The sequence below is a fragment of the Crocuta crocuta genome, unplaced genomic scaffold, assembly GCF_008692635.1.
Source record: "Crocuta crocuta isolate KB4526 unplaced genomic scaffold, BGI_CrCroc_1.0 scaffold619, whole genome shotgun sequence".
NCBI lineage: Eukaryota > Metazoa > Chordata > Mammalia > Carnivora > Hyaenidae > Crocuta > Crocuta crocuta.
In genome coordinates, this window is record NW_027533395.1 from 1616284 (window position 1) to 1640264 (window position 23981).

At 43.8% G+C, this 23981-nt stretch overlaps 2 protein-coding genes across 2 annotated transcripts in view; one reads left to right on the forward strand and one right to left on the reverse strand.

The window, feature by feature from the left end:
- The first annotated feature begins 19544 nt into the window (after positions 1-19544).
- ELOVL3 (ELOVL fatty acid elongase 3) lies at positions 19545-22929 on the forward strand. The gene is made up of 4 exons (XM_077748458.1): positions 19545-19850; positions 20828-20959; positions 21836-21987; positions 22238-22929. Exons 1-4 carry the CDS (start codon positions 19750-19752, stop codon positions 22663-22665), a joined length of 813 nt encoding a protein of 270 aa, XP_077604584.1. The 5' UTR covers positions 19545-19749; the 3' UTR covers positions 22666-22929.
- A 969-nt stretch (positions 22930-23898) lies between these two features.
- PITX3 (paired like homeodomain 3) overlaps positions 23899-23981 on the reverse strand; it is a 1551-nt gene continuing 1468 nt past the window's right edge. Inside the window, 1 exon segment of the mRNA XM_077748469.1 lies at positions 23899-23981. This exon segment is cut by the window's right edge and continues 41 nt beyond it. Coding sequence (XP_077604595.1) covers positions 23899-23981 — 83 coding nt within the window.

The window sequence follows — 23981 nt, forward strand, 5'->3', positions numbered from 1 at the left end:
CTCTTGCCAGTAAATGAATGGGTTTGTGTCTGGCTCTCAATTCATTCCATTGACCTATGTCTGTCCTTACGCCTGTACCACACTGTCTTGATTATTGTAACTTTATTTTTTAATAATGTTTTTAATGTCTATTTATATTTGAAAGAGGGAGAAAGAGAGAGAGCATGAGCAGGGGTGGGGCAGAGACAGGGGGAGCTGAAGCAGGCCCTGTGCCGACGCAGTGAGCTTGATGTGGGGCTCAAACCCACAAACCAGGAAATCATGACCTGGGCAGAAGTCAGACGCTCAACTGACAGAGCCACCCAGGTGCCCCTATTGTAACTTTATAATACGTTTAAAGTGAAAAGCATTACAGGGTTTTAAGGAGGGGAATGACATCTATCTATATTTTTAAGTCTGCATTGGGGTTCCTCAAAAAGTTAAACATAGAATTACCATATGACTCAGAAATTTCATTCTTACGTATATGCCCATAATAATTGAAAATAGGGACTCAAGCAAATATATGTATGCTGATGTTCATGTAGCATTATCCACAATAGTCAAAAGGCTGAAACAACTAAAGTGTCCATCAACAGATGAATGGAGAAAGAAAATGTGGTATATGCATACAATGGAATATAATATTAATCAACCATAGAAAATAAAGAAGCTCTGGGAGCACCTGGGTGGTTCACTTGGTTAAGCATCCGACTTGAGCTCAGGTCATGATCTCACCATTCCCAATTTTGAGCCCTGCGTCAGGCTCTATACTGACAGTTTAGTCAGAGCCTGGAGCCTGCTTCGGATTCTGTGTCTCCCTCTCTGTCTCTGCCCCTCACCAACTCGTGCTCTGATCTCTCTAAAATAAATTAACACTAAAACAAACATTTGGGGGGGGGGGCTCTGCTTCATTAAAAAAAATTTTTTTTAATGTTTATTTATTTTTGGGAGACAGAGAGACAGAGTGCAAGCAGGGGAGGGGCAGAGAGAGAGGGAGACACAGAATCTGAAGCAGGCTCCAGGTCTGAGCTGTCAGCCTATCCTGAATCTGGGCTCAAACTCACAAAGTATGGGATCATGACCTGGGCTGAAGTCGGATGCTTAACAAACTGAGCCACCCTGAGCTGGCTCTGCTTCACATAGTAGTATTTCTTTTTTTTTTTTTTTCCCTAGGAGAGAGAGAGAGAGACAGCGTGAACAGGGGAGGGTCAGAGAGAGAGGGAGATACACTCTGAAATAGGCTCCAGGCTCTGAGCTGGCAGTCAGCACAGAACCCGACACGGGACTCGAACCCCCGAACCGCGAGATCATGACCTAAGCGAAAGTCGGACGCTTAACCGACTAAGCCACCCAGGCGCCCCCACATAGTAGTATTTCTGAAGCTTAATGTCCCCATTCCCCAAACCTTGGTTCCTCATAGCAACAAAAGCAGATGCAGCTTTTCAAACCTAGCAACAATCTCAATATAGTCCAGGAAAATATAGTCCAGGAAAATAATACTTGGAGAGTAACAATGTTCCACCATTAAAGGTATCAATAAATCATTTACATAATAAAAAATATACATAATTCAAGTCAAAATCAAGAATGAACCAAATTCAGCCAGTACCACTTTACCTCAAGACAAGAATCAGGTCCCTCTGGGGGGTTAGGGTTCTCAGTTCTCAGATCGTTGAGAGAGACCAGAGTTTTCCTTTAATTCAGTTAATACACATTAGACTTGACAAAATAGAAGCATGGATATAAATAAGCCATCTCTGTCTATTTCAAATGCCTGCACATGCCATTTAATAGTTTAACCCAGCTTACTTCATAGTTAGGCACAACTAGGGCTAAGGGGTGGGGCCCGCACGCCGGAGTGGGCGGGGGGGGCNCTAAGCGAAAGTCGAACGCTTAACCGACTAAGCCACCCAGGTGCCCCATTTAATGCTTATTTTTGAGAGAGAATGAGAGTGAGTGGGGGAAGGAGCAGAGAGAGGGAGACACAGAATCCAGAAGCTGTCAGCACAGAGCTTGATTCTGGGCCTGAACTCACAAACCTTGAGATCATAAACTGAGCCCAAGTTGGATACCTAACTGACTGAGCCACCCAAGTGCCCCAAGTTGTCAGCCAAAACCTGGCACAAGGCAAGACTCAGTAAATGTTAGTTGTTGTTGTTATAATTGTATTTTTAAAAATATCAATATGTTCATATAACTGGTATGACCCACTTCAAATGAGAGTTGATGGGGGGAGGGGAAATGCATGATGGGCAATGAGGAGGGCATTTGTTGGGATGAGCACTGGGTCTTGTATGTAAGTGATGAATCCCAGGAAATCTACTCCCAAAACCAAGAGCACACTGTGTACACAGTCTGTGAGCTAACCTGACAATAAATTATGTTTCTGTAAAACAGTCATATTTCTCTCTAAAAAATTCTGAGTCTAAATTCAGTTTATTTTTATACCTGTGTTTAATTTTTTAACATTTATTATTTTTGAGAGACAGACAGAGCGTGAGTGGGGCAGAGAGAGAGAGAGAGAATTTGAAGCAGGCTTCAAACNCTAAACCAAGTAAATTTATACCAAACCCGCAATTATATTATCAAATAAAAGGCACTCAATCTGACCATTAATTTCCTCACTCCAAGAAACCTATGAAATCCCCAATACCAAAATTTAACGGAATGCAATGAGCTTGAACAAACAATTGTTTTCTAAAATTAAATGTCAAAGTACATCCAGTTTGGCCTGACGGAAGTTTGTAAAACATCAAGCGCAAACAAGACCAAACTTTAAAAAAAAAAATTTAATGTTTTATTTCTGAGAGAGAGACAGCGTGAGCAAGGGAGGGTCAGAGAGAGAGGGAGACACATAACCCAAAACAGGCTGCAGGCTCTNAGCAGAAATAAATGATATAGAAACCAAAAAAAATAAAAAAATAAATAGAACAAGTCAGTGAAGCCAGGACCTAGTTCTCTGAAAAAATATCAATAAAATTGATAAATGTCTAGCCAGACTTCTCAAGAAAGGATTCAAATAAATAGTTTCATATAAATTTAATGTAGTATTTTGTGTTTGACTTTTTTCACTTAACATAATGTTTTTTAAGTCATTATTATTATATTATTTTAATGTTTTTATTTATTTTTTGAGAGAGAGTGAGGGGGAGGGGCAGAGAGGGGGAGAGAAAGGATTCGAAGTGGGCTCTGTGCTGACATTGTGTGCCCATTAACATAGATTTATAATTATCGTCTTATGCATTTGTCTTTTAAATCATATAGGAAAAAAAAAGTTACAAATCAAATATACAATACTGAATTTTATACTTACCTATATGTAGTTACAATTACTATTGTTCCTTATTTCTCTGTATGACGTCTAGTTACTGTCTAGTGTGCTTTTATTTCAGGCTGAAATTTCTTTAAGTTTATTTTACTGATTTTGAGAGAGAGCACATAAGAAGGGCAGAGAGAGAGGGAAAGAGAGAGAATTCCAAGCAGACTTTGCACCATCAGCACAGAGACCAATGTGTGGCTTGAACTCACAAACCATGAGATCATGACCTGAGCCAAAATCAAGAGTTGGTCACTTAACAGACTAAGCCACTCAGGAGGCCCTCAGTTTGAAATTTCTTGCGAGGCATTTTTTGTCTACTTGTAATGAACTTCAGCTTTTGTTTATCTGGAAATGCCTTAATTTCTCCTTCATTTTTTTATTAATAATTTTTATTTTTCCTGTTATTATAAAAGATCTATGTATTTGTGTTTTAAAATGTTAATAAAATTTTAATAAAGATTCTATGTATTGCTCTATATATTTTTCCAATTTTTTTTTTAAATATTTTTTAAATTTATTTCTAGGAGAGAGAGAGAGACAGTGTGAGCAGGGGAGGGTCAGAGAGAGAGGGAGACACAGACTCTGAAATAGGCTCCAGGCTCTGAGCTGGCAGTCAGCACAGAGCCCGACACAGGGTTCGAACCCACGAACCACGAGATCATGACCTAAGCGAAAGTCGGGTGCTTAACCGACTAAGCCACCCAGGCACCCCTTTCCAATTTTTCTTGTAGCAAAATACACACAACATGAAATTTACCATCTTAACCATTTTTAAGTGTATAGTTCAATGGTATTAGGACATTCATATTGTGCAACAATCACTACTATTCATCTCCAGAAGTCTTTATCTCACAAAGCTGAAACTTTATACCCATTAAACAGTAACTTCTCATCCCTACCCTCACCCCAAATCTCTGGCAATCTCCATTCTAACTTCTGTCTCTATTATTTTGACTACTCTAGGTACCTTATATAAGTGCCTCATACAATATTTGTCTTTTTGAGACTGGCTTATTTTACTTAGCATACTGTCCTCAAGGTTTATTCATATTGTAGCACATATCAGAGTCCAGCCACTCTGGAAAACAGTATGGAGGTTCCTCAAAAAATTAAAAATAGAGGGGCTCCTAGGTGGCTCAGTCAGTTAAGCATCTGACTTCGGCTCAGGTCATGATCTCATGGCTCATGAATTTGAGCCCCACATCGGGTTCTGGGCTGATAGCTCGGAGCCTGGACCCTGCTTCAGAGTCTATGTCTCCCTTTCTCTCTGGCCCTCTCCCTGCTTACAGTCTGTCTCTCTCTGTCAAAAATGAATAAACATTTTTAAAAATATAACTACCCAACAACCCCACAAATTGCACTACTAGGTATTTATCCAAAGGGGATACAGGAGTGCTGATTCAAAGGGGCATCAACAATAGCCAAATTATGGAAAGAGCCCAAATGTCTATTGACTGATAAATGGATAAAGAAGATGTGGTATATATATACAATGGAATATTACTCAGTGATCAAAAAGAATGAAATCTTTCCATTTGCAACAACATGGATGGAACTAGAGGGTATTATGCTAAGCGAAATAAATCAGTCAGAGAAAGACAAATGTCATAAGACTTCACTCATATGTGGAATTTAACATACAAAACAAGGGCACCTGGGTGGCTCAGTCGGTTGAGCGTCTGACTTCGGCTCAGGTCATGATCTCACAGTTTGTGGGTTTGAGCCCCCCATCGGGCTCTGTGATGACAGCTTACTCAGAGCCTGGAGCCTGCTTTGGATTCTCTGTCTCTTTCTCTCTCTGCTCCTCCCCTGCTCGTGCTCCTCTGTCTCTCAAAAATAAATAAATGTTAAAAAAAATTTTTTTAAGATACAGAACAGATGAACATAAGGGAAGGGGAGCAAAAATAGTATAAAAACGGGGTGGGGGGACGAAGCATAAGAGACTCAAATACAGAGAACAAATTGAGTGTTGCTGGAGGGGTGTTGGGTGGAGGAATCTATCTCATGAAGCATTAAGTAAAAAGACCAAGTTTTCTTTTTTTTTAAGCTTTTACTGAAAAAAAAAAGATTCTCTCTCTAAAATTAAAAAAAAAAAGATGCTGACGTATGATGATGTCAAAAAATCAAGAGTCAGACGCTTAACTGATGATCCACCCAGGCATCTCTTATCTTTTTTTTAATTGTATTTTCTAGCTCTCTCAGCTGAAAAGGACTAAGACCCATGAAAAATCCAGTACCAATGAGCATCCTTGGCACCCAGATTATTGTTTTTAATTATTATTTCTTTTTTTTAACGTTTTTTATTTATTTCTGAGAGAGAGAGAGAGACAGCGTGATCAGGGGAGGGTCAGAGAGAGAGGGAGACACAGAATCTGAAGCAGGCTCCAGGCTCTGAGCTGTCAGCACAGAGCCCGACGGGGTCTCGAACTCACAAACCGTGAGATCATGACCTGAGCTGAAGTTGGAAACTTAACCGACTGAGCCACCCAGGCACCCCATTTTAATTATTATTTCTTGTTAAAAATAAACTAGACCCGGGGCTCAGTCGGTTAAGTGTCGGACTTCAGCTCAGGTCATGGTCTCGTGGTTTGTGAGTTGAGCCCTGCGTTGGGCTCTGTGCTGACAGCTCAGAGCCTAGAGCTTCCTTCAGATTCTGTGTCTCCTCTTCATGCCTCTTCCATGCTCATGCTCTGTCTCTCTGTGTCTCTCAATAATAAATAAAAAATGTTAAAAAAAATAAACTGGACTCCTTGGTGATGGCTGATTCCAGTTTTGGCAGGAATTGTAGAAGATGAGCTTAAAATACCTTGTCATGTCAGGAAGCAAAGAAATCAACAAAGACAACTGGTGTGTCAAAAGGACTCAGAAACCAACCTAAACTCACACTGCCAAAAGTTGTGCCATTTGAGCATCAATAAGAGTAATAGCTACAATGAATTGAAATATCAAATAGGATTAAATACGTTATTCATAATGATACTATAAAACCCATTTTATTGGTGACCGTTGAAGCCCGATAGGAAATCAGCTCGTTATTTTGAAACCTGGTAAAGAAAAAACAATCAACATTTGCTATGCTTTTCCTTTTTTTTTAAATTTTTTAATGTTTTATATATTTCTGAGAGAGAGAGAGAGAGAAAGAGACAGCATGAGCAGGGGAAGGTCAGAGAGAGAGGGAGACAGAGAATCTGAAGCGGGCTCCAGGTTCTGAGCTAGATGTCAGCACAGAGGCCAACGTGGGGCCCAAACCCACAAACCGTGAGATCATGACCTGAGCCAAAGTCAGACACTTAACCAACTGAGCCACCCAGGTGCCCCATTGCTATGCTTTTCCTATACAAACTAAATATCTCAGAGTAGCTGAATAGGTAATAGAAGGAAATATCTCTGTATAGAAGTAATAAGCAGAGTAGAAATAATTTCTAGGAAGTAAAACAGAAATTAAAACATCACCAGCTGGTAACCCCTAATGAATTAGTGGATCTAGGAAAAGACTATCAAGAACTGAGAACATTGTAGAGGCACCTGGGTGGTTCAGTCGGTTGAGTGGCCGACTTCAGCTCAGGTCATGATCTTACGGTTTGTGAGTGAGAGCCCTGCATGGTGCTGTTAGCACAGAGCCCACTTCCGACCCTCTGTTCTCCCCCCCTCTGCCCCACCTCTTTTCATTCTCTCTCTCTCTCAAAATAAATGAATAAACTTTAAAAAGAGAGAGAGAGAAGATAATGTTCTAATGTTCCTTGTGATAGAAGCATGCAACATCATAAAGTAGTCTGGCTTTAAAAAAGAAAATCAGGGTTGGGGCACCTGGGTGGCTCAGCTGGTTAGGTGTCCGACTTTGGCTCAGGTCACGATCTCACTGTTCATGGGTTCAAGCCCCGCGTCGGGCTCTGTGCTGACCGCTAGCTCAGATCCTGGAGCCTGTTTCAGATTCTGTATCTCCCATCTCTCTCTGGCCCTCCCCTGCTCATGCGGTCTCTCTCTCTCTCTTTCTCTCTCAGAAATAAATAAAACATTAATTTTTTTTTTGAAAAATCAAGTTTGAATCTGGCCAAGCTTTAGATATAACTGTCAATTTAAAGCAAATGCAAGGTAGAGGTGCCTGGTTGAGCATCCAACTTCACTCCAGGTCATGATCTCACAGTTTGTGGGTTCGAGCTCTACGTCAGCTCTGTGCTGACAGCTCAGAGCCTGGAGCCTGCTTTGGATTCTGTGTCTCTTTCTCTCTTTGCCCTTCTCCTACTTGTGCTTGCTCCCTCTCTCAAAAGTAAATAAATAAATAAACTTCTAAAAAATAATAAAGCAAATGCAAGGTAAAGAAAATCATGTTAAATGATACTATGGGGATGCAATCAGTAAAATCTATACTATGGGAAATTCCACAAGACAAATTACTGAGAGCACACATGGACAGATATACTGTATGTTTTTTTTTTAACTTAAAAAATTGTTTTCATGTTTATTCTTTTTATTTTGAGAGGGCTGTTTGCAGGTAGGGGAGGAGCAGAGAGAGGGAGGGAGAGAATCCCAAACAGGCTCCATGTTGTCAGATGCTGAGATGCTGATGTGGGGCTCCATCCCACTCACCATGAGATCATAACCTGAGCTGAAATCAAGAGTCAGAGGATCAACCAACTGAGCCCACGTAGGTGCCCTTATGTTATTTTTACTCTAAAGAATTTTTAAATTTGGGGGGATACCTGGGTGGCTTAGTCAGTTGAACATCCGAGCCTTAATTTCAGCTCAGGTCAAGGTCCCAGGGTGGTGGGATCAAGCCCCGCATCTGGCTCTGCACTGGGTGTGGAGCCTGCTTAAGATTATCCCTCTCTCCCACAGCCCCTCTCTCCCACTTGCGTACCTGTTCTGCCTCTCTCTTTCTAAAATAAAAAAAAAATTTTAAACTAATTTAAAAATATTTATGTACAAAATACATCAGTATTTTCTATTGCTTTTGGATTTATATCTTGCTTAGGAATGGCATGCCTACCCCATATTGATTGATTGATAAAAAAAATTTTTTTTAATGTTTTTATTTATTTCTGAGAGAGAGACAGCATGAGCAGGGGAGGGTCAGAGAGAGAGGGAGACACAGAATCTGAAACAGGCTCCAGGCTCTGAGCTGGCTGTCAGCACAGAGCCCGATGTGGGGCTCGAACCCACAAACCGTGAGATCATGACCTGAGCTGAAGTCTAACGCTCAACCAACTGAGCCACCCAGGCACTCCTTGACTGATTGATTGATTGATTAAGATTTTAATATACTAGTCAAGAAAGTGAATTTTTTGAAAATGTTTATTTATTTTTGAGAGAGAGAGACAGAGCACAAGTAGGGGAGGGGCAGAGAGAGGTGGAGACAGAATCTGAAGCAGGCTCCTGGCTTTGATCTGTCAGCACAGAGCCTGTCACGGGGACTCAAACCTATGAACTGTGAGATCATGACCTGAGCTGAAATTGGACACTTAACCAACTGAGCCACCCAGGCACCCCAACCCCGGATTTATTTTTAAAATCACATATAATCAGGAGTGCCTGGGTGGCTCAGTTGGTTAAGTGACCGATTCTTGGCTTCAGCTCAGGTCATAATCTCATGGTTGGTGGGATCAAGCCCTGAGTTGGGCTCTGTGCTGATAGAGTGGAGCCTGCTTGGGATTCTCTCTCCCTCTCTCTCTCTCTGCCCCTCCGGTGTAACTGTGCTCTCTCTCTCACAAAATAAATAAACTTTAAAAAAAAAATAACATCACATATAATTCTTCTAATATATTTACTTCTATTATTTCCTCTTTTTTTCCCTTTTTTTATGTTTTATTTATTTCTGAGAGAGAGAGAAACAGTGTGAGCAGGGGAGGGTCAGAGAGAGAGGGAGATACAGAATCTGAAGCAGGCTCCAGGATCTAGCTCCAGGCTAGCTGTCAGCACAGAGCCCGACATGGGGCTCAAACCCACAAACCATGAGATCATGACCTGAGCCGACGTCGGACGCTTAGCCAACTGAGCCACCCATGCACCCCTACTTCTATTATTTCCTGAATTCACACTTGTAAGTGGGATGGAATAGGACTCAACTTTTTAAATAAAAGTCAAGTCTCACCATAATATTAACCCATTCTGATTAAAAACATTTCTTTTTTTAAAATTTTTAATGTTTGATTTATTTCTAGGAGAGAGAGAGAGAGAGAGAGACAGAGTGAGGAGGGGAGGGTCAGAGAGAGAGGGAGTCACAGACTCTGAAACAGGCTCCAGGCTCTGAGCTGGCAGTCAGCACAGAGCCCGACGCGGGGCTCGAACCCACGAACCGCAAGATCATGACCTAAGTGAGAGTCGGCTGCTTAACCAACTAAGCCACCCAGGCGCCCCTGATTAAAAAAATTTCTTAATGTTTATTTATTTTTGAGAGAGAATGCAAGTGGGGAAGGGGCAGAGAGAGGGAGATACAGAATTTGAAACAGGCTCCAGGCTCTGAGCTGTCAACACAGAGCCTGACACAGGGCACGGATTCACAAATTGTGAGATCATAACCTGAGCTGAAGTCAGACACTTAACTGACTGAGCCACCCAGGCGCCCCAGACCCCTTATGATTTTAAAATGCCACTTTTGGGGTGCCTGGGTGGCTCAGTCGGTTAAGCATTCCACTTCAGCTCAGGTCATGATCTCATGGTTAGTGGATTCGAGCCCCACGTCGGGCTCTGTGCTGACAGCTAGCTTAGAGCCTGGAGCATCCTTCAGATTCTTTGTCTCTCTCTTTCTCTGACCCTCCCCTGCTCACGCTGCCTCTCTCTGTCTCTCAGAAATAAATAAAACATTAAAAAAATTTTTTTAAATAAAATGCCACTTTTATTGTAAACTAGATACCCATAGACACATGAACCTTTTTCTAGACTCTCTGTATAGTTTATATGAGAAGCTTTTGTGCATGACAATAAAATATGTTTAAATCACCATAGCTTTAGAAGGCAGTTTTGATATATAGTCGGATCCATTACCCTTCATTGTTCTCTTTCAAAATTTTCTTGGGCTCTCCTTACAAAGTTACCTTGACAGATAAACTTTAGAATCAATCCAACTCCATATAATATGCTATTTCGTTGTGGGAAATAGGTTTAGGAATCCCCCGGGCTTATACCAATGGGTTAACAAGGCATAAAGAAATAAAAAGCCACAGTAGGCTCACACCCGAGTTTGGGTAAACATGATTGGCACTCCGAGAATAGGACAGTGCAAAGACACCACAAGAATAGGGAGGTGCTGAACCCCCAAAATAGAGAGGGGTGGGCAAAGGCCCAAAATAGGAATAGGTGCAAAGGCTTCCAATACAAAGGTATATGAGGTAAGCAAGATTAGACACGCAGGGCAAAAGTCCCCCCCAGTTTAGTCCTGTAGCAGAGAGGCTGCTTTCACAGGAGAATAGGGCCAGGTTGGGCAAAACAAGTAAATTGGACTACAGACCACTGTGCTGCAGGAGAAGCAGCCCAAGGCTGAGATGGTTAACAAAAGAAAGGTGTCTTGGTAACCCTGAGGTTATTCCCCCATCTGTCTTCTCCCCGACGCTAGCTAAGGTAAACAGACAGGGCGCCTCCTATCTGCCGTTAACAACCTCTGTCCATCTGCCTGGCGCCTGGATTTTGGTTTATATTGACCCAAACCCCAAACACTGTATATCTTCAAAAACCCCACTTTTTCCTCATGCCCGTAAGTTAATGTTCACAGTTTCTTTATCTCTTGTTGCATGCCCATCACATTTGTAAGCCTCCTGATCTTAATAAATACGGGGCAAGGACCCTTGTTTGGGGTTCTTGTCTTTTCCCGGACATCAAGCCATCTCTCTCTCTCCTATTTTTTAATCCTGATCCCATTCTCTTGATAAGACAAGAGAGAACTTTAGACCCAGAGTCTACAACAGTTAGTCTTTCTCCCAGCTTTTTTTTTTTCTTTGAAAAAAAAATTAAAGAAAAATGCAGGGTTCCTGGGTGGCTCGGTTGGTTGAGCATCTGACTCTTGATTTCAGCTCAGGACATGATCCTTGGGCTGTAGGATTGGGCTCCGAGTCAGGCTCCACATTGAGCGTGGAGCCTGCTTGAGATTCTCTCTCTCTATGCTCCTCTCTCCTGCTCATGCACGCTCTCTCTAAAAATAAAAAATAAAGACAAATGGAAAGAGTAGTAAAATGAACACTTATATACTCTTTATCCAAATTCGCCAATTGTTAACACTTTTCTACATTTGCTTTATTGCTTTTTCTCCAGCAATTACATTTCAGCTGTTAAAAAGAATAAAGCCCTCTTCTCTCTCTGCCCCTCCGCTGCTCATGCTCTCTCTCTCTCTCAAAATCAATATGCTTTAAAAATTATAAAAAGAATAAAGCAAACTAGAACTCTAACACATTGTAGGTGAGGTTGTGACATGGTATGAACACTTAGGAAACAGCTTGGCATTGTCTTATAAAGTTAAATACATACTTACCTTATAACCCACTAATCCTATTCTTAGGTATTTACCCAAGAACGAATGTGGATGTATGCCTGCACAAAGACTGATATGAAAATAGCATTGTTTATGAAAACCATAAACTGGAACAAACTAAATATCTATCAACTGGCCATTGAAAAAACAATTTCTTTATTATGTAATACTACTCTGCACTAAAAAGAAATGAGGGGCACCTGGGTGGCTCAGTTGGTTGAACATCTGACTTCAGCTCAAGTCATGATCTGGTAGTTTGTGGGTTTGAACTCTGGGTTGGATTTGTGCTGATGGCTCGGAGCCTGCTTGGGATTCTCTCTCTCTTTCTCTCTCTCTCTCTCACTCCCTCCCTCTCTCTCTCTCCCCTTCCCTGCTTGCACACGCTCTTCCTCTCCCTCTCTGCTCCCCCCTCAAAAATAAAGAAAGAAATTTAAAAAAAGACGGGATTTGTTGGGTGATTTGGAGGGGTGGGGCAAGGAATGGAGGTTCGCTGTAGATTGAAACCAAGGACAATTCTATGAATCTTATTGATAGGAAGGATAGACCAGAGTGAGAATAAAACTGTAATTGGTTGGGGTGCCTTGGTGGCTCAGTTGGTTAAGTGCTGACTTTGGCTTAGGTCATGGTCTTACAGTTTGTGGATTTGAGCCCCACATCCAGCTCTTGCTGACAGCTTGGAGCCTGGAGCTTGCTTTGGTTTCTGTGTCTCCCTCTCTATCTGCCCCACCTCTGCTCATGCTTATGCTCTGTCTCTCAAAAATAAATAAAGATTAAAAAAAAAAAACACACCTGTAATTGGTTAAGAAGCAGCTGCCACACATCTAAACTGGGAGAGGGGGATGTTCAGAGTTTTGTGCAGTGACCTTTACTTTGTACTTGGGTACAATTATGAAGTACCTTTGTTTCCTCTCACTCTATCATGATTTCAAAGTGACTTGGCTGTTCATATTCTGAGATTGTTTATGTTTAGCAGAATCATGTGGCCCAGGTGTGAGCACCAGGTCAACTTCTAACAACACTGAGGCCTAGCTGGAAATGTCAGACCGACTCCTAGATGTCAGAGGCTCTCTTTTTCTTTCTTAGGCTCAAACCAGTTCCTTGGGCTCCTAATCATAGAGGGTGATAATGTCGATAGCAGTTGGATATGGTGATATGGTACAGGCTGGAATCAGGGAGGCCTTTGAAAAGACAGGTAGTTGCAACCCAGAAGACAGAGACAATCTTTAGCAGGGCTGGTAAGCAGACAGCACAGCCGAAGCCAGGGAAGCTTCTCTATAGCCACTTCCATCGTTCACGAACATCTGGTGTTGCTGCCCCAATCTGCATAGCCTCCTTACAACCTGGGTTGGTGGCATGGACAGCAGGGGTCGCTCTTGTGCTCTCTTGACACAGCCATGGCTTCCGTGAATTCATTTGTCCAGCAACAATTAACAAGTGAAGAATTGAGGGTTCTTCAAAGACCACTCAGATGCAGGCTTGCTCTCAAAAACTTTGAAATGTAGTTTAGACTTGGAAGAACCTGTGGAGAGTTTTTTCCTGGACCCTCGCAACACCCTCTCCCTCTGTTAACTCCTTAACCAGTGTTTGTCAAATTACAGGATGCAGCCTATTAGTGGGTCATGATGGGCATTTTAAAATAATGAAATACAGTGGTATAAAAATATCAGACAACATGAAAAGGATGTGTACGTGCCGAAAGATGTTTCAAAAACATGTATATCTACGGAGTTACAACATAACATATATTTCTCCTTGTGTGTCTCAACAAAAAAATTATGAAAGTCACTACCTTATACATTGATATTCCCCCCAGGGGTTGTAGCCATGTCAATCTTCTGACTCACCTTAATTGTTCCCAAACTCTAATGAGCAAGAGAATCACGTAAAGCTTGTTCAAACTATAATTTCCAAGCCTTACCTGTTTCCAAATATATTCAGATTCAGAAGGCTGGTGTGAGCCCAAGGAGACTTCATTTTTAACAAGCTGGAAATTATAGTGTGAATGGTCTATGGACCCCAACTTGAAAGGCCCTGCTTGACCTCTCCCTCGCCAATTTCATCAACAGCCAGGAGTTCAGTATCCTCTACCATGAGTGTTGACAGCAGGTTGATTGCCTGACCTCTAGACAACTGGTTATTGCATTCTCTCATTTAGATGTTTCACTGGCATCCTGCATTCCTAGGGCCCAAACTGAACTCATCTCCCTCTCATCCCTTCCCACCATTAAAATTTGTTTCTCTTCCATTATTTCTCATATTTGTGAGTGGATTCACTATATACTGTGTCAACCAAACCAAGATGAAGGAGAGAGAGGAGTCAAAGATGGATCCCTGGAGGTAAGCCTGGGCACAGGGCTAATTTCATGAGTGTGCAACCTGCACCACCACACAGGGTCCCACACTTAGAAGTGCCCAATGCTTACTTGGTTTCATGCTCTGCTGTCACCATCTTGAAAGTCTTCATAATTTTTTAACAAGGCACCTTACATTTTTATTTGGTTGGTTAAGTGTCTGACTCTTGGTTTTGGCCCAGGTCATAATCTTACAGTTTGTGGGTTCAAGCCCCACATTGGGCTCCATGCTGACACTGTGGAGCCTGCTTGGAATTCTCTCTCCCTTCTCTCTCTGCTCCTACCCCACTTGTGCTCTCTCTCTCTCAAAATAAGTATTTTAAAAAAACTTTAAAAATATTATAAAAGACAATTTAAAATACTTCTAATTTTTTTCTGTAATCTCACCTGCTCCATCAAATGATTTCACATTTTAGTGCTTCTTTTCAACTTCAGTCCTGAGGAACATCACTTTTAGATAACTGAGGTAATAGGATACAGTTTTAAATATTGTTTCCTTTTACATTATTTTACAAACACGGTTTCATGTTTCTCCACGTTCTGGTAGGTGCAAGCTGTTTTGTATTGTTAGTGTTTAATAATTTAATCTTCCATGAGTGGGTTCCAGTTGTCTATTAAGTCCTAATGACATAAGTATTTTAGCACATATAGATTTTTTTCCTTTTGGCCTATTTCACTGGGCTTTAAATTTCTAGGTGAAGGACTGAATCAAAGCATACCAGCTGGCTCTTGCTAAGTGTTACCCAAGTGTGCTTCTAGAAGGATTAAGTCAATTTACCTGGCCACTAGCCAGGTATGAATATATCTGTTTCTCAAGACTTTGACTGGCGTTAGGTATTTAATTTTTACTCAGTTTAATGGCTGTTAATTGGGACCATACTATACATACAGTCTTTAATTTGCATTTCCATAATTACTAAGGAAGTTGACTCCTTATATATGTGTTTATTGTTTGTATTTCCTCTTAGGTGCCTATTCAATTCAAAGCAACAGACATATTTGAGTGCTGTCTGTGTGCCGAGTACTGTGTGCTTCCCTCAAGAATGAGGGACCTAACAAAAATGACCATTTGGGATAGAGTAGGGAAGCCAGGTAATATAGAAAATATATAACTAACTTTACGCCATTGGTAGAAGCACAATACTGGCAGACACTCTGGGCAAAGTCCTGTGGGTAGAAAACAAAGAAGGAAAGGGTTGACCCTGTTTGAAATAGATTAGGCTTTTTCAGGGAAAATGACATTAGACCTAAGGCCAAACAAAGAGTTAAGATCTGCCCAGGTGAGAAAAAGATGTCTGGAGAGATGAAACGATATGGAGAAAGGTAAAGGGGTTGAAAAACATAAAAATATAGTACTTGTATTATGGAGTGGTGGTGACTTTTCCATAATAGCTAAGATGAGGAATGCGAGGGCTGAGGGATGATGGGACATTGGCTGGTTAAGGAAGGGTCAGGGCTAACCTCAAGATTAAGGATTTTTTGTTCTTAAAGAGGAATGACATGAGCTAACATGTGTTTTAGAAAGATCTTTTTGGAAGCTAATGAAAGGTGGGTTTGGAGACAGTGGAGTCCATAAAATGAGTCTATATCTTTAGCCACTTACCAGGGGCCAGAGACAGGATTAAAGATAAGTTTTATGTAGTATGCATGTTATTCTTTTCTGGCCTTCTTTTTTTTATTTCTTTTTTTTTTTAAATGTTTTTATTTATTTCTTAGAGAGAGAGAGACAGCATGAGCAGGGGAGGGCCAGAGAGAGAGAGGGAGACACAGAATCTGAAACAGGCTCCAGGCTCTGAGCTAGCTGTCAGCGCAGAGGCCGACATGGGGCTCAAACCCACGAACTGTGAGATCATGACCTGAGCCGAAGTCTAATGCTTAACCAACTGAGCCACCCAGGCGTGCCTATCTGGCCTTCTTAAAATGATTCCCATTTTATAGTTTTCCTTTAAAATTGTTCTAAAATTGTGGTAAATCGGGGCGCATGGGTGGCTCAGTCAGTTGAGTGTCCAACTCTTGGTTTCATCTCAGGTCATGATCCCAGGGTCATGGGATCTAACCCTGTATCGGGCTCCATGCTGAACTTGAAGCCTGCTTGAGATTCTCTCTCTCTCTTACATTAAAAAAAATTATAATATTGTGGTAAAATATATGTAACATAAAATTTACCATCTAAACCATTTTTATTTTTTTTAATGTTTTATTTATTTCTAGGAGAGAGAGAGAGAAAGACAGTGTGAGCAGGGGAGGGTCAGAGAGAGAGGGAGTCACAGACTGAAACAGGTTCCAGGCTCTGAGCTGGCAGTCAGCACAGAGCCCGACGCGGGGCTCGAACCCACGAACCGCGAGATCGTGACCTAAGTGAAAGTCGGACGCTTAACCAACTAAGCCACCCAGGCGCCCCCATCTAAACCATTTTTAAATGTTCATTCCGTAGTGTTAAGTACATTTAACATTGCTGTGCAAACAATCACCAGATCATGACTTTCCTTTTAAGTTAATTTAATTGAGTTTTATTAAAAAGAAATATAAATTTGTACAAATTAACTTTTTTTGTAATAATTACTGATGTTTACTTAACTTTACATTGTATAATGCTCTTTAACATATATGATCTCACTTGATTCTTATAAACATCCTTTTAGGGTAGACATTATCCTCATTTTACAGATGAGAAAGCTGAGGTCCAGAGCTAAAAGACTGGAGAAACTTAGTATGTTTATCCTGGAGAAACAAAGAGTATCACCCAGATTTATAGGCTGAGGATTTCACCCATCCAGTCAGTCATGCAGCAAATATTATCAGAGTATCTAGTATGTCCCCAGTGTTAGGAGAATGATGTCAAACAAAATAGATGCATAAATACCCTTGCATTTATGGAGCTTAGGACTCATAGGGGAATCAGGCATTTACCAAGAAATCATACGGGGCGCCTGGCTGGCTCAAGTCAGTGGACCATGAGACTCTTGAACTCAGGGTTGTGAGTTTAAGCCCCATGCTGGGTGTAGTGATTACTTAAAAATAAAAATCTTTTATAAAAGAAATAAAAACAATGAATTAGTTATAAACTCTCATTGAAGGAAAGAAATACCATGCTATGAGAACAATTTATATACGGTAGTGGTATGAGACCCAGTCAAAGGGCCAGGGAAAGTTTCCCCTAGCAAATAATTTCTGGATGTATGCTTCTTCTTCCCCTCTTCCACACATCTCTCCCCAAGCTTCACCATTAAACTCCACAGAGAGGCGCTGCCCGGCTGGCTCAGTCTCTAGAGCGTGCGACTCTTAATCTTGGGGTTGTAAATTGAAGCCCAACATTGGGTTCAGAGATCACTTAAAAATAACATCTTTAAATTTCACAGGGAAAGACAATGTAAAATATCTTCATTTGAGAGAAATCCAGAACTGAGTGTACATATGCTATATGAATTTATAAACTTCCAAAATGATTCACCCTGACATTTCCATATGTCTAATCCACAATATCCTTTCCTTGACATTATATGATTTGTATGCTGACCCCATCCTTGTGAGGTAGGCAGGCAAGTATGACTGTCTATATTTTACTGATGAAGAATGTGAGTCTCAAAGAGGTTAGATAACTTGCCTAAAAACACATGACTAGTTTATGGCAGAGCTGGGATTTGAATCCAGGTCTTGTAACACCCAGATGGCATTATTCTTGTAATTGTCATTCTTTCATTTATTCATTTATCCATCAAATATGTACCAATCACCTTCTGAGTGTCAGGCTCCACATGGAGCAGTCAAGAGTCACTGAAAGATTTGAAGCAGGAAAGCAGCATGATCCAGTTTAGGTTTCAGAACCCTCTTCTGGATGAGAGGACAGAAAGTGATGGTTTCCAAAGTATGGTCTGGGGTCACCCACTGAGTCTAAATCTCTGGGGTTGGGGTTCAGTAATCTCTTGATCAGCCAGGTTTGGGAATTTTGTTCCAAATCTAATGCAATAAAGAGAAAGAAGCACTGTATTAGAGAAGAAGGCAGTGCAACCAGTTAACATGACTAAGGTAGTGGTAGGCCAACCAGGTGAGAGGTGATGAAGTACAGAGACAGAGGGAAGCACCTGAGGGTCATTTAGATAGCATGGGCTGGATTTCACACTACCCTTCCCTGGGCAGCGGATCAGATTCAGAGAAGTGGAGCTGGGATTCCTACCTAGGTCCTCAGGCTCTAGTGTCTTTGGGCTTTATTGTACATAGCCATTTATAACCATATCCTCATGTAAAATATTTATATTTATGTCCCTTGGCTCTCGTTTTGCAAATAGCCGTCTATCTTATCTCAAACTGACCTCAAGCCTTGTATTTCTCCCTCAGTTTCATAAAGCCTAAGAGAGAAATAAGGGACAGACAAGCAAGGCTGTAAAAGCTTTAAAATGTTTACTTCTTGGGGTGCCTGGGTGCCTCAGTTGGTTAAGTGTCCTACTTCCTCCACTTGCAGAGGGAGAGAGACACAGAATCCGAAGCAGGCTCCAGGCTCCGAGCTGTCAGCACCGAACCTGACGTGGGGTTTGAACTCACAAACTGCGAGATCATGACCTGAGCCGAAGTAGGACACTTAACCGACTGAGCCACCCAGGCGCCCCACACTAAAATTTTTTTTAAATATTTATTTCTTTGGGAGTAGGTACCTAGGCAAAAAAAAAAAAAAAGATTTGATTAAACAAGCACAACCTCTGAGAGAGAATAGTAAGACAATGGGGAGATGCACTGCATATCCTAGTCTTATAAACCCTAGAAGGCCTCCAGGAAAACTGAAGACAATAATCCCAGAAGCCCAGAGGGTGACCCCATTTCCTCTCAAAGCTTATTACTGGGTTTCAGGCTGGAGCGGTTCAGGAATTCAGGAAACTGTAAAGAAACCACAACAGCCTCAACAACCATCTCCCCAAACACCAACATCAACAACCTCAACAATAAAACTTACTGACTATCGTCTCCTTCCCACCCACGACCACAGACCTGAGGCGAGTAGATGGGACTATGGGAGATTCATCCTCTTCCGGGTTCTGGGTTTCGTAGAGTCTCAGGGAGGTGGAAAAATGACACCCCTATTTCTGAATGAATGCACCAGAGGCTGAGGACACCTCTACTGTCTCCTCACTGCCAGGCAGGTCAGATTAAAGCGAACTGGGGCAAAAGCTATGGTTGGCAGTGTTGGGATGAGACTAGCCTGCCCAGGTACTGGCAAGGCCACAGGGGCTAAGCCAAGTGGGTGGGAATGGAGCTGTGGGAGAAAAGGGTGCGAAAGTGGACATGGCAGGAGCCTATGACAGGTGCGGGGGAGGCACCGTTGAGGATAGCCAATCAGGAGCGGGTTGCGGCCCAGGGGCGGGACCGGGGCGTATCTTGGTCAAGATTGGATAGCGGCCTGGAGCTGGGAGGGGCGTCGCTCCGACTGGGCCCGCCGCTTTGCAATCCGCTTCATATATCGCAGTGGTGACAGCAGTTGGAAGCAAGCTGATTGCGGCACACGTCCCTGAATCTGACGCTCCTCGCTTGCCGCGAAGTTCCTTGAGGTCCTCGTGCATTTTGTCCTGCCCCAAGATTCGCTCCATCCTCTGTCCCCTAACCTCTTACCTAGCTTCCGAAGCTCCGGACCTGGACGTCTGCAGAACGAAATGGTCCCAGCCATGAATGTCTCGGACGAAGTAGCGCAGCTGTTCCAACCTTACCACTTCGAGCTCTTCCAGGACATGAGGCCCTTTTTGGAGGAATACTGGTAAGACCTGGGGAATGAGAAGGGCCAGGCCAGGGTCCTGACCTTGATGACTGCTATTTGGGGTGGGGTGGGGGTGAGGGAGGAGGCACTGAATGCCCGCAATGATTTTCTCAAAGAGCAAAAGTATCGGGCTTCCCTGTACTGGCTCCATATCCCTGTTGTCCAAGGTGCAGGTAGTGTTGGCACCTCAAAGAGATTAGCTCTGGAAGAAAGAGAAAGAAGGAGAGAGAGACAGAAAGGGAGGGCAGGCGGGAGAAAGGAAGAAAGAGGATGGGATGAGGAATACAGGAGACAGACTGGGGAAAGAGGTTAGTGAGAAATGATCTGTGAGGAAAGGAGTTAATCTGAACTCCTACTCACACCCACCTTATTGATGGCTCTCCTCTGTCCTTTGTGGCCATGTGTGCACGCGTGCAGGCATAGTGCTGGTGCTCAGGGACACTCTGCCCTTCAAATTATGTTGTTCCCCCAATTCTCCATCATCCCTGCTGTGGAGTAGACACAGCCAGGGAGCCTTTCCAAGATTTCCCCAGGCTCTTTGGCCTTGCCCTGAAGCTCCTCAGAGGTGTTTGTGGGCTAATTTTGTGCTCCAGCCAATTTGCCACGACCCAACCAGCCAGAAACTATTGCCACATTCTTCTTGCACCAGAGCCCTGAGTTGGTCTTAGGCATAAGCCAGCAGCCGTCACCCATTTACAATTCCACTGAGAGAGCAATAACCACAGAAAACTTGGCCACAGCCCTTGACCTGTGCTAGGTACTTTATATACCTTAACACTGCCAGGAGAGGAGTGGTATTTCTCCTTTATAATAAGGAAACTGAGACTCGGAGAACTAAGTAGTTTTTCCAATGTCACACATCCAGTAAATGACAGAACTGTGGCTCCAACCCAGAGCACTTCCCTTGAGAGATGAGTGGGTACTCCTCTAACGAGCACCCACCTGTAAGCCCATCACCTCTGCCTTCTGCCTGCCAGGGCAACCTCATTCCCCATAGCTTTCGTCTACCTGCTGCTCATCTTTGTGGGGCAGAACTACATGAAGGCACGGAAGGGCTTCAACCTGCAGGGGCCTCTGATCCTTTGGTCCTTCTGCCTTGCAATCTTCAGGTAAGACACATCCCCCCCACCTCCACTCCCTGCATATTCTGTAGACCCTACAAGCCTCATTCTATCCCTAAAAGCTTTCTAGAAACCCCAACTGAGTCATCTCCCCAAGTTGCCCTCTAACCCTCTCCCTAACCCATTCCCCCAGGTCCAGCCCCCTGCCTGGCTTCCACCCTCCCTCTAGTATTATCCTGTTTTCCTTCTCTCTCTCTCTCTCAAATGTTTATTTTTGAGAGACAGCGAGATAACAGGGGAGGGGCAGAGAGAGAGAGGATCTAAAGCAGGCTCTTCTGTGCGATCAGTGGAGAGTCCGAAGAGGAGCTCGAACTCACAGCCGTGAGATTATGACCTGAGCCTAATTCAGACGCCTAACTGATTGACCCACCCAGGCGCCTCTACCCTGGTTTTCTTCTTCCCCAGGCCCCATACTGACAGCTTCTGTTCTATCTCATGAGTACTCTTGTGCTCACGGAGTCTGTGTACTTTTAACATATTTGCCCAGCCTCTAATACTCTCAGCATCTAACACCCTCTTCCAAGAACTTCCAATTACTTCTCTAGCCCCTCTTTCCCATATTTCATCCCCGAAACTCCTTCCATATCCTCCATCCTGTTACCCATCCCTACCCATCCCAAGAACCCTATTCCCTAACTCAACTTTCAGTCTAATCCTCCAGCATTCCCTGGTCCTTCCCTAGCCCTCAGCTCCTCTAAATTACTGGTTGGATCCTGGCCACAGGATCTCAGAAGTTGTGATCCGTTTCACTGGAAGGGGGGAGGAAGTGGTGGAGCTTGGGACAATGACCTTCCAGGCCAAGGAGGAAGGGTGAATCGTTGTCTGAGGATGACCCTTACGCCCTTTTCCTCTCTCCCATTTCAGTATCCTGGGGGCAGTGAGGACATGGGGCTATATGGGGACCATGATACTTAGGGGCAGCCTAAAGCAAACTGTGTGCTTCTCCGCCTCCATCAACAATCCCATAATCAGATTCTGGTCCTGGCTGTTTCTTCTCAGCAAGATCATTGAACTTGGTGAGTGTCAAGGCTTTGTCTCTCTGGTGCCCAGTCAACTGCATCCCTCCTTAGTGTTCCCACATAACATGGAGAGTCCTTTCCCCCACCCCTGGGTCCTAACAACACCTCTTACCGAAGCCCCTCTTTAGGTTATTTGCCACAAAGACCCCTCTCCATGCCCTGACAATTCCCCCCATTCCCCTACATCCAGTGTGGAGGGTGGTCCCAACACTGGGTGGTATGCCAGCTATGACTCCCCATCTCTCAGGAGACACGGCCTTCATCATCCTGCGTAAGCGGCCACTCATCTTTGTACACTGGTACCACCACAGCACAGTGCTAGTGTACACGAGCTTTGGATACAAGAACAAGGTGGTTGCAGGCGGCTGGTTCATGACCATGAACTACGGTGTGCATGCCATCATGTACATCTACTACACTCTGAGGGCTGCCAAAATGAAGCCCCCCACGTGGTTACCCATGCTCATCACCAGCCTGCAGATCCTGCAGATGTTTATGGGAGCCACTGTCAGCATCTTAACTTACATCTGGAGACAAGAACAGGGATGTCACACCACAACGGAACACTTCTTCTGGGGTCTCGTCTTGTATATGACCTACTTCATTCTCTTTGCCCATTATTTCCACCACAGCTACGTAATCCCCAAGGCCAAAGCCAAGACCAAGAGGCAGTGAAGGGTTGGAGAAAAAGGAGGTCTAGGCTCTCTCCTCACAAAGGCACTGAGGGGCTGAGCTTAGATTTGGGAGAACGATTATCATGCTTTTCCTGCATGTTTTTCTCCATGGGATGTGAGCCCCAAGGTGGCAGGAAGTTATGTCAGACAAGAAGTGTCAGATGTGGGATGGGTCTAATCTAGTACTTTGATGTTTCTATTTTTTTTTTAATGTGAAGGCCAAGCAGGCCCTGGGATGGGGGTAGGACTGAAGAGGATCCCCAGAGCTGAGTTATTTATATTTCTATCCAGAAATCTTCTTCTTGTTCTGTTTTTTAATTAAAGATTTCAACAAGATTTTTGGGGCTTTGGGATTTGGGGGGAAGAGGAGGACTGCTGTGATAGGAGAGGGCTGCTGGCAAGCAGGATGATCACTGGGTGAGGAGCCTAAGCAGGTGTGTGGAAGGATGAGAGGCTCACACACAGACACTCAAGAATCCTAGGCCTGGTAAGCACTTAATAAATGTCTGTTACAGACCAGAATTTTATTGCTATTAGAGGCCCAAGCCCCTCAGAGGAACAGTGAGAAACAGGTGCAAAAAGGCGGAGTAACTTATCCAAGATCACAGGCTTCCTAAATTGCAGAATTGATTCCTGCAAGTAAGCGTTCGAGACCAGACCGCCCAGTTATCCGCTATGAGACCACGAGGTGGCGCCGCAGCACCAACTTTGGCCAACGCCCGCCGAGTTGCAGGCCCCTAAGCCACACCCACCTACGCGCACGCAGGTGCGCTCAGTGGGTCCGTGAATTCTCCCAGCTTTTCCGTCCGGGTGTTGGGAGCTGAGGGGGTACTGAAGCCCTAGAAGTCCCGGCCCTTACTTCTTTCCTGCACACCCAGCTCTCCTTTAGAAATGGCGGAGCATGAGGGGAGGGGGCTTAACGGCAAATCTGAATCATCAGGCCTTTGGCAGTCCGCGCACGTTTATTTCATTAATCTTTGAAAATGGGGGAGAGGAGTCTGAAGAAGGCGGGGTGGGCCGAGGGTCAGCTGGCCCCCTGGGGAACTGGTCCCTGTTCCTGGCCTTAGTCCCAGGGGCGCGGACTGTGTGTAGGGTCCAGTCCACCCCTCAGGGCCGGCAGGGGGAAGTCTCTCTCCTGAGCCAGCCCACCCCACCCACCCACCCACCAGCTGCCCCAGCACCCCTCTCAGANTTATCGACCCTGCCCTCGGCGACGGTCGACGGACCGGACCATTCATACGGGCCGTTCCACGGCGTACTGGCACGGACTGAGGTTGGCGGCCGGGGGCGGCCCGGGCACGGCGGGGGGGGGGGAAA